This window comes from Selaginella moellendorffii, unplaced genomic scaffold (assembly GCF_000143415.4).
Source record: "Selaginella moellendorffii unplaced genomic scaffold, v1.0 SELMOscaffold_55, whole genome shotgun sequence".
Taxonomy (NCBI): Eukaryota; Viridiplantae; Streptophyta; class Lycopodiopsida; order Selaginellales; family Selaginellaceae; genus Selaginella; species Selaginella moellendorffii.
The window spans coordinates 247338-258047 of NW_003314316.1; the positions used below are offsets into that span (position 1 = coordinate 247338).

Consider the following 10710-nt stretch of genomic DNA (forward strand, 5'->3'; position numbering starts at 1 on the left):
GAGAAGATCTTGTCTCACTTCCTTCGGCGTGAGTCGAGCTGTGAAATCCCGAGAACGTGTGTTACCAAAGGTAAAATCGACTAGATTGATTGGAGTGCGGCAGTGCGGATCCTTGTCCATTCTCTGGCTCAGATTCTGGTGCAGGCAGGCCAGGCGCAGCAAGATCACTGCGCGGAGCTGCAAAATCCCGAGAATGTCGCAAGGGCGTATATCTGATTGGAGTACCTGGAGCAGATCGGCCGAGGGCAGCAAGATCTTTCGGCGGCAGCGCAGCAGATTCCGGCGGGCCGCTCGATTTTCCCCGCTGCGCCCTCTCTCCCCGCCCCACCGAAACTTACGACTATCATTTTAGGGCTTCCTCCAGGGCAATCTTCGCGATCACGCTTTCTAATTAAGAAGGTAGAGAAGTGACGTTGCCTTGCTCGATGAGTCCAACTGTGATTCTTGCATGTGTTTTTAGCTATCTGCGAAGTCTTCAATCGTGAAGGTATCGAGATTTTGGATTCCAGTTCACGTTTCAGTTTTGCGAGAGTAGGCTTTTACATCAACTTTTGCGATTTTCACAGTCGGAGGTAAGCTGAAAACGTTTATCTTAAAACTGGAGCTGCTGAAGTCCGCTATCTCAGCTAGCTTTTAATGAGGAGCGGACGAAGCAACTCTCATTCCAGAGGCTTTGTCCATCGATAGGTTCCTGATTTCTCCCACTTTCTATGAGCATGGGATGGACCTGCATTTTCAGGTGTCAAGTTAATTTTGAAACTTCTTTGGTATGTGAGGTAACAGGTTCCATCCTGCTCGATATCTTTTGAAGTCTAGAAAAACATTATCAGTGCTAGTGTCAAGGATCTGCTGCTTGTTGAGTCTTATGGGAAAGCCCATACTAATATCCATGCTTGGGCAGTGATACTTGCAATGATATCATAGATAAAGATTTCACTATTGTAATGGAGGAAAAACATTTGGTAGAAAACGGTTCACTAACTTCGTTTTGGATTAAGGTAACGTGGTTAGTTAGTAATAGAGACAATTGCTCATAAGTAGTTCACAATTACAGTGCTGCCAAAGAAGATTTATAGAGAACCAATCAAGTAATATATGTACTTTACCATTATAGTTACATTGGAAAACAAATAGTTAAAAAGTTTTTGAGGGACTGTGCTCAAGTGGAGCCATCCAGAAGAGCCTGCACCCATGCAATAGCGTATATATCGATTGAGCATTTTGCCATCCAAAATGTGCTTAAAATCTAGCTTGTGGACTGAAAAATGCACATCCACAAGCTAACATGTCAAAACAAAAAAATGACATAAAGACATAGTGCAAAAAATTGCATATGTGGTGTGGTGTTAATTTGGACTTTGCCATGTATATGTGATGATCACCATTACATTCCCACGCATAAGGAAATTAGTTATAGTTTTATGATTATATAACTTAGCTATGGAAATTATACTTGCTTATAATGGTGAAAATATATAAGCATAGAATAAAGTTGAGGTGTGTATGAAAATAATGAAGTTGAGGTATATTTTATTTTCAGATGTATTATATGAGTTTTATTATATTAGTTCTAGAGTTAATCACAACGGTTTGATTGAAGAATATCCTAAAAATACTTGAATTTTCTAAAAGAGTAAAGGAAAAAAGACAATAATAAAACCATAAATAATAATGTATAATTAGTTAAACATTTTGAAAGGCATAGAAATTTGATTAAAAGAAAATACAAGCTGCTTTTAGCTCCAGTGCATGTGATTTAATGCCCATAATTATATACACTTAATGGTAGTGTTACTTGTAACAAAGTAAAAATAAAATTTCTAAATATTTATCCTTAAGTAGATTAACACTCATAATGTGTTTCTTCATTTAAGAAGAAACCAGTTAAATAGATTGAGACAAATTCCAATAGTCACAGAAATGACTTAGCAATGAATTTATATAGTGATTAGTGCTCAAATATACATCACTAATAACTTAAGTAATAGAAATAGAATACATGAGAATAATATATCAAGAATCAATATACTTTGAAAGAAATTAAATTTGTTATGCTAACAAATATATGCTACCCTCTTATTTGATCAAAGGTGGTTTTGTTTTTCAAAGCTAAATCAAGTTTTTAGTCAAGTTTATTCTAGTTTTGTTTCTCTCTCCCTCTCTATTTCATAAGATATCTGTGTACATACATCAGGTGGCTCGGCATATATAAGCTACATTTTATTATTTTGTTTTCTTATATAATAATTTATTGTTCCTACTTATCACGGCAAAAATATTAGATAAAATATTAAAAATAATTAGTAATATAAATGAGCTAGTAATTACTAAAATTATCTAAACAAGTTCAATTAGATTAAGTGGTAGTATGAGACATTGTTAATTTGTGTTCCTGTCGAAAGACAGCGACACAGAAAAGTCTGCTTGTACGAGTAAGAGCAATGCCTATCTGAGGTTGAAGAGGAGGAAACGCAGAGGGCTACAGAGGTGCACGCAGGAAATGTGACTCACAGAATTTCCTTACTCGAGCTTGCACGTCGCGGCAGGAAAGAGCTCCGGTAGAGCTCACTCGCCCACGGCGGCAGCAGAAATTCAGCCTGAGGATCACCTCTAGATATTAGTACATTCTCTTCAGATCAGTGGTTTAAAGTAGTGTTTAGTATAATGTTTCAATAAATAATGAAGTATTTACACACAATGCCTTCAATCCACATTCTCCCGAGAGCTCTTCCCTCGGCAGGAAATCGCCCACTCAGCGTTCCTTCGGCAGCAGCAGCCTTTCCAGCATCCACAAATCGCGGAAGAAACATGTTTTTCTGCAGTGGAATGTTGTGGACCTTGAGCGTCGGTTGACAGGAGCTCTGTTGCTATGCAAGTCGTAGCTTGGCGTGGTAAGAGCAGATCGGGCGTGATGCGATCTTATGCCTGCATAAGTTTTCCTCTTTAGATTTTGGTGGTTTGTCCTCAAACACACGAGCTTACCTCGGCGCAAGCGCAGGCAGGATCGCAGAGTTTTTCACGTCTTCCTCACGGCAGATCTCCAGTTATGCAAACAGTGAAGAAAGCACAAAGAAAAGTCCCACCTTTGGACCGCCCCTGTGCTGAACCTTTGTCCTCTCTTAAAACAAGTACTCACCTCTCGCAAGATGCTTTTCCTATGGCTCGATGTTGAAGCTGGGTATGAATGCGCAGCCAAGTGCAGTGTCCGTGTCCGCACTCGCAGAGCAAGTTGACGAGTGCCAAGTTGAGTCCTCGAGGTTGTACGCATATGGAGCATACGCATACACAGTCTTGTAGCGATCCGAGAAACTATTGTGCTCCCAACAAGCAGCGCCTGGATATCCGAGTTTTCTCTCGACGGCATCCTGCCATACAGCTCCTTATACCGCCTGCTTGACAAAACCTTCCACTCTCCTGCCACAGTGTCCAGCTCCCAGAGCACCACGCAGCTAAACGAGTGCGTCACCATGAAATTCCTGCCTCTCCACCTCAAGACATCGCATAAGGTGGTGCAGTCAAGCTTATACTCCTTGTAGACAGACTCATTGAGGGGAGTTGGATCACGACCACCAACGAAGTGCTTGTGACAAGACCAGGCCATGGAATCTGGATTGTAGGCCATGAGAAAGTATGGAGGGTAATGGAGCCCCGCGCTTCCAATCACGGAGCCATCAATCTTCGTGTTTGCGCAGTCGTGCTCGCCAATAAAGGGCACTGCCGAGGTCCAAACCCGCGACTCTGAATCATACTGGCGCGCCTGGTAGATCACTTGGTAGTCAACGCCATCTTCACTGTAGGTGATGACCAGCTTGTAGGAACCTTTGGACGGATCAGCCTGGAGATGGATCCTTTCCATGGTGTAGAGCGGACGAGAAGGGATATCGATTGGAGGCAACCGCCTCCATTTGCTTGTCAATGGATTTCCTACCACAAATTTCCATGCTGTGTCAGGCGTGTTCCAGTAGCGGCCCTCTTCTGGTAGCAATCCGCAAACCAGGCCGTGTGAAGAAGAAACCCCAATGGAGAAACACCCACGAGGCCCTGGATTCAATCCGGTAGATCTTCTTGCGCCGCTGCCCGGGAACCACACTTCTCTGTGGATGCTGTCCTTAGTGCGCAAGACACAACAGACCTCGTCCCTTCCCTTCCATTGCTTGGCGAATTCGTGAGAAGTAATGGCGCTGTCCCAGGATCTACAAACGCATCGCAGCCTCCCTAGATCGTCAAGCTCCAGGCTCGCAAACACCCGGAGCAACAAATCCTCCGTTAGGCGCTCCATGCTGCCTGTTGGAAGGAAAACTCAATTTATATGCCCCTTATCGTTAAGGGGAAAAAATCACGTTTTTTTCCAGTAGTGTCGAGCTCGAAAAATCACTTCTTGTTTTCTATGACTTCCACTATAGAACCGTGTCTCTTTGTGCTCGTAGCAGCCAATGTAGCTACCATATCGAAGCTTGAAGAGGCTTAGAAGACTGTCCGCGATGCCCACAAGCATATCACATTAGAACCCGCGCCATCATCCAAGCAAAACACACCCTGGTAGCTCATGCTTTGGTTCAATCTCGTCCCTGCTGAGAACGTCTCTCCTGCAGAAGCTTTCCATTTAGCGGGGTGCTGCTCGAAACACACCTTCAAGTTAACGAACGTACCTTGGATGCTGACAGGAGTTGAGAGCTCTCCTCATTGCATTGCATTCTCTCGTCCATGTAGCTGCATACAAACAAACAGGATTTGAGAGAGAGAGAACAAAAAGATTCGATGAGCGGTTTACCTCACGAAAGGAGCAAGTTTGTCCACCAGTGGTTGACACTAGAGATTCTTTTCTCCCCGAATTTTGTAGACTGCTTGCTCTCTCGAAGCTCCCTCAATATTTTATCTACAGCTGTTGCTTGCCACAATAATCTCCTTAGTTTGTTACTGGACAACACAAACAGTGAAGAGAAAAAAAGGACAAATCCCACCTCCGTCTTCTGGTTTTGCCTCTTCAAATGTTCCTCTCTTTGGAACGTTCGTAAATCCATCGAAAAAGGAAATACAGTACCACATTGTGCGCTCGCCCTGGCTGGAGCTGATAAAATTTTAGCACGCTCGTCAACCCAAGTCCACCGACATGAATGATCTGATTGGTTCCACCGTTATAAGTTACAACAAGAAAACAAAAGTAGAACGCACCTCTACATTAGCCTGGAGGAGAAATAAGTGAGGCGAAATTCTTGATCGAAGGACCTATAAATCAAGTTAAGACGTTCAAGAAAATCATCTACAGTCGGTAACTCATATACAGCGTACGCGCTCTCATTCTTCTCACGAACTGCTCTGTGGAGAAGCTTCGACACCTTCGGGTTATTTCCACAGTGTTAGAACAAATAATTATTTTGTTGATCCTAGTATCCTGCGGAATTGCATACCTTGATACAAGAGAATTCCCATATCGAGACAATTGTCGACCTGCATACTAACATTTTAATTGGCTTGTTAAAGTTTCTGTTGCCGCGCCCCTTCTGTCGTCACCTGAAGACAACACGTTTCTAAGGGCAAGGTTCAAAGGTTAAAATGATAGTACCATAAGCCAAGAAGTCTGTGTACAAAAGCATTGGGCAGTATCAGAGATGCTGACGCGCGAAGTCCGTTCTGAATAAGGTGGTGGTGTACCGCAAGCAGCATCGGTATGGCAGGCTTTACCTACACTTCAAACGAGCGTTTAATACCGAGAACTTCAGCGAGACAAGCATACCAGTTCATTCGCTCTGTTGCCTCGCTCAAAATCAAAAGCTGCGATCCTCCACGTACAGCCTCATCGGCAACTTCAGCTTGTCCAAGAAAGTGATCCCTTCAAGTCCATTACTAATGTCAAAGAACGTTGGAATTGTCGAAGCCTTCAAAACTGGCAAAGTTTCGAGCTCTCCTTCGTTCAATACCGGGCTCAGTAACTTCAGCTGCGCATGCAAGACAACAGCCAGATGATTAAACCGCAATTATGACCCGCACCTGAGCAGCATTCTCAGCTTTTGCTTCCAGAAGGTTTTCTCGCTTTCCAATATTCATGTCAAGAGACACCTCCCGTAAAGGATAACGGGAGGATTTGTTGCCTGCAAAATCTCATTCCCTGAGCGAATCTTTGCTTCAAATAGTCAAACAGCATATGAACAGAACAGCGTCCCCCATACGACTCTTTGCCTTGCAATGTCATGTTTTCAGTAACCATTTGGACACCCTCAGATGAATACCCAAATGCCCTGAAATCTAGAGACATGAGCACACGTAAACCTGCGTAAAACAATAAACGGCTTACTGTTGTCTCTGAAGGAGCTTGTCAGTGTCCATAAACGGTTCAGCTGAAAATTTACAAACAGGAAGGGTTCTCATCCATCCATTGGCGATAAGGATGTGAAAGAGCGACCCTCTTTTTAACCTCCGTATTTTCGGATACCTGTAGCCTCAGCACGTTATCACAAATGCAGAGCATGTTGTTATTCTTGCCTTTCCAGAGTTCAAGTCTATGGGCTATCATCATCCCAGGGCCTAAACGACCTTCCGAGATGATATCAAAACCAACCTTCATAAGGGCATGGTTTTAGTTCTCGTCAAGTATAGCTAAAGGTAACGTGCCATCCTTGGTTTCCCAATATCGAACAGGACGGAGACCGTTTTGATCAAGGCAAGCACTGTCCTCCCATCACTTCAAATAGATACGTTAACGAAAGTCTTCCATTGAGGAAATTAGCTTGTACCTGAAAAGGAGCAATGCAGGTCCGTCCCATGCTTCCATCTGGCCTGTGTAATACTCGTAAAAATCAATAACCTGATACAGACAGGAGAAATAAATCAGGGCATAACAAATCTCCGGATACTTGATGGACAGTGTAGGGTGATTTTTGTAAGCCTCTGGAATCAGAATCATCAGAGTTGCTTCTGGGGTTCGTCCGCTCCTCATTAAAAGCTGAGATAGATTACTTTAGAGGCTGTTCAGTTCGAAATAAATAACGTACTTACTTCCATCCGCAACAATGCAAATCCATCCCATGCTTCCTTTGTAATACTTATAAAAATCAATAACCTGATACATATCGGAGAAATCAGCTGCTGTTAACCTCTGGATACTTGACGGACAGTGATTTTTATAAGCCACTGGAACGAGAATCATCAGAGTTGCTTCCGGGGTTTGTCCACTCCTCATTAAACGCAGAAACGCCTCCTAGTTTTGGAGAAGAGAGACAAAGTACTAGATTGGTTTTTCTCAATTTTTTTCGTTGTGCTTCTCTTCTTAGGACAAGACTGGAATCTAAGTTCTTAACGATTAGCCGACAAGTCCAAGTCCTTTGCATCTTTACAATCTCTTTGTTCACCTGGAAATTTGGAAAAGAAGTTAGAAAGCTCTTCAGTTGTATACTTTGGTCGGCCAACTGGAAGATTAGAGAATATGAAAGAGAGAAGTTTGTCTTACTTTCTGAGAGAGACTACTGGCTGAGCAAAGCATGCAAAAACATTTTAAATCGATTGATCAAAAGCCAAGAGCTTCCTTAAACTCAATTTTTATTTTTTCTAGAGGAGAGGGTTGACATGTGCCAGATTGAGGCTAATAGAAAAAATAAAACAATTGAAGCTAAAAAATTAATATAGAATTGAATTATCTCACATATTCGAATATCAAAGCCACCATGAATTTGGAAAGTTGCTGCAAGTGTAATAGCTTGAGGTGAATAATCTAACCAAAAAAAAAAGAGTTAAAATTAGCCCCTTTTTTTTATTTTACCATGGATTTGTCTTTAAAAATTTCATCAACTGAGAAGTATTCTTTCTCTTCAGCAAATAGGTTCTCTTCTTCAGCAGCTTTAATCTTCAAAGCACAACGACGGCATAGTTGGAGAGCAGAAGCAATGCTGACAATGGAAGGGGCACGACATAGACACGAGTTGGAATGGCAAAAACATGGTATCTGTTCATGCTAGCCTCAAAACCATAGGTAGAAAGGGTGATAGAGGGGCCATAGCTGACTTGTTTTTCACTTTTTTAATATTTGCACGGAGGTCTTTCAAAGCCTTTTCTTCTTCTAGCATGGAGAGTGCCTTATTGATGAATTTGGAATAGTGCTGAGAAATTCGAATAGTTCAAGAAACGAAATTACACAAGAAGAATTCACTTGTAGTGCTGCCTCCATCAAAATGGCATATATGTGAAACTGAGGAGCCAAAGTGAAGTAAATAGATTTTCATTTGGAATCCAATAAACAAATGGAGCTATGAATAATGAAAGTGTAGTTTATAAGATCTCCAAATTAGACCTTGATTCAAATAACAAATTGAAGTTTGCAAATAGAATATAATGTTGTCTCTTGCAATATATAATAATAGCAACAATTAAGTGTATGTATCTGGTTTTGGAATGCATTACTTCATGAGGTTTATCAATGTCAGTCAGCTTCATTTATGAGATTACTTTACCAAAGATGCCAAAGTGAAAATATCACTAACATAACATTATTTAAATAACTTTTCCTTCACTTGAAGCATTAAGTATTAAGCATTGAAATAAATATAAAACATTAGAATAAACATGAAAGAATATTTTGGAACAATAATGCAAATATACTTCATCAAATGTCTACTAGAAAATGTAACCCAATCATACTTAAGACACCACCTGTACTTTGCCTTGCCAAATAATCTCATAAAAATATACATTGATGATCTGTGTCTGTTAGATAAAATTCAAAACATAAATGCTAAATACCTTTGCAGACCCATATTTTTCTTTCATGTAAAATTGTGGGATGAAGAGAAAAATAGTTTTCCATGATTGTTTTTCTGTTTTTCTTCTTTCCCAAATTTAGTTTTTACTAGTTTAAATATCTCTTGCACATCTTTTCTTTTGGGATTTGTAACTAATTTACTTTTGAGAAGATGTGAATCTAAAAATTTCATGAGGCTTTCTTTGATTTCATCCACCACTGCATTTACTATCTCTCCAACACTAGCAAAATGTCCTCCAATTTTGGCCCCAATAAATAAAAAGATTAATGTATGTTTAAGTACTGGAGCAAATTTCTCGAGCCAATTTGGTGGGAGATCCAATTCAACACCCATAGAATTCTTCACTTGATGACCTCCAACTCCTTGAGCATAAATTCCCCCATGCCATTCACACAAGTAATGAAGTTTGATACATGTTCCCAATAATTTACTGTAATTCTTCCATATATTATTCCCATCAACAATATATGGATACTTTGGGCAGTCGACCTCTAATTTTAATAACATTTGCAAACATCTTGTATGTATTGCATTTACTTTATCCATGGTAAACTTAAGTTCATTCTTGAGTTTGTTGAGATTTATTTCAATGTCATTAAGTTTTATATCCACCTTGTCAAAATGGTTATCTAATTTATCAAACCTTTTATCAAAATATTTGAAGAATGTATTGAGCTCTGGATCTCTCATGTTTGGAACCTTAGTAACATCTAATAATGCCTTGGCAATTGTGACTTTTGCAACCTCCTCATAATCCTTTAAGAATTCATAAAGTTCAACTAGCTTATTCATCACTTCATGTTGTTGCTCATTAGGCATTAATAGCTTCGCCAAAGCATTATCATCTGAGACCTTCAAATCACTAATCATATCCCAACTTTCTGCTTCACATGAATACTTCCAAGTGTGGGAGTAGTCTAGACCTCTTTCTTTAGCTTCTTCTTTGACTTTCTTTAGTGAACAAATAATTGTATCCCATGATTTTAGTTTGCCTAATTCTAGTTTGCCCATTTGATTTAGTATCCTTTTCCACACATAACTATGCTTCATCACATTTTCTTCAATTTCCAAGAATGGGCAATCCTCCATACATACCCTAATAATGCAACTTCTAACTTTTACCATCCATCCTTCTACTTCTTTCTCTAAATCTAGCCTTAATGTATTCCTCACCTCCTTTGGGAAGCAAATGATGACATCAACCCATTGCCTATTTTTCCAATTGTCTATGTCTCCCCCAACTCTCACAATTGTCTCAATAAGGTTCTCTTTAAAAGCCACCCATCCATTTCCAAACCTGACACCTGGCTTACACAGTTTATGAAGCTCAACTTGGATCTTTGTGAAAATACTTGCAGAAAACAATTTCAAGTCCTTGTCTTTGCATTCAAACCTCCTGCCCCAGTAGTTCTGGTTTTTTTGAGTGTCACTTGGCACTAATGGTGATGCTAAATATTCTGGAGGTGAATAATCTTCTTGCAATAGTGTTGGCACTACCAACTCTTTGGGCAACTTACACCAATTTCCATCCCATGTATCATCCCAAGGCAATATCACTCCCATCTCATGGAGCACTGCAAGAGTGTATTCCACTATTTTGTCTTGGTTCCCACATTGTTGCCCCGGAGGGCCCGAACTCTCTGTGTTTCCATATGACTTTCAACTTTGCCCATCTTGGAATGTATGAAGAGTCGCACCACATCCCTCATAAACCATTGGACATCCAAGATGACAAATTGAGACACAATGTCATCCTCTTCATGTCCCAAGCCAAAGTAAATTGCATCTCCACAATCATGTAGATATTGCAAGACGAATTTGATAACATTCTTCAAGGCTTCTCCACTTTTGAAACTACTGTTAGGCAAGAGGATTTCACCAACTTTGTCCAAGGGTATGACCTTCTTGTGACTTGCACCTTGTATCAGTTTCCTCTTTGCCTTGAGACATTCCTGTGGTA

General features: G+C 40.6%; 1 protein-coding gene and 1 long non-coding RNA gene across 3 annotated transcripts; both read right to left on the minus strand.

Annotated features, from left to right (window-relative positions):
* Positions 1-2640: 2640 nt before the first annotated feature.
* Positions 2641-4854, minus strand: LOC9662099. Its single transcript, XM_024687928.1, has 4 exons — positions 4772-4854; positions 4650-4710; positions 2983-4586; positions 2641-2925 (listed from the first exon to the last, which is right to left on the minus strand). The coding sequence occupies exon 3, from the start codon at positions 4277-4279 to the stop codon at positions 3017-3019; it is 1263 nt and encodes a 420-aa protein (XP_024543696.1). The 5' UTR covers positions 4280-4586; positions 4650-4710; positions 4772-4854; the 3' UTR covers positions 2641-2925; positions 2983-3016.
* A 50-nt stretch (positions 4855-4904) lies between these two features.
* LOC112350901 lies at positions 4905-5791 on the minus strand. Of its 2 annotated transcripts, XR_002993923.1 has the most exons (6): positions 5735-5791; positions 5564-5682; positions 5409-5511; positions 5173-5336; positions 4962-5119; positions 4905-4917 (listed from the first exon to the last, which is right to left on the minus strand). It is a non-coding gene; the product is annotated as an uncharacterized LOC112350901 (long non-coding RNA). The 2 variants fall into 2 exon arrangements; XR_002993922.1 differs by having other exon boundaries at positions 4912-5119.
* Between the last annotated feature and the right edge of the window lie 4919 nt (positions 5792-10710).

What these genes read in the sequence shown, in the direction of transcription:
- LOC9662099 (XM_024687928.1), bottom strand. Translation starts at nt 4,279, where the DNA reads ATGGAGCGCCTAACGGAGGATTTGTTGCTCCGGGTGTTTGCGAGCCTG.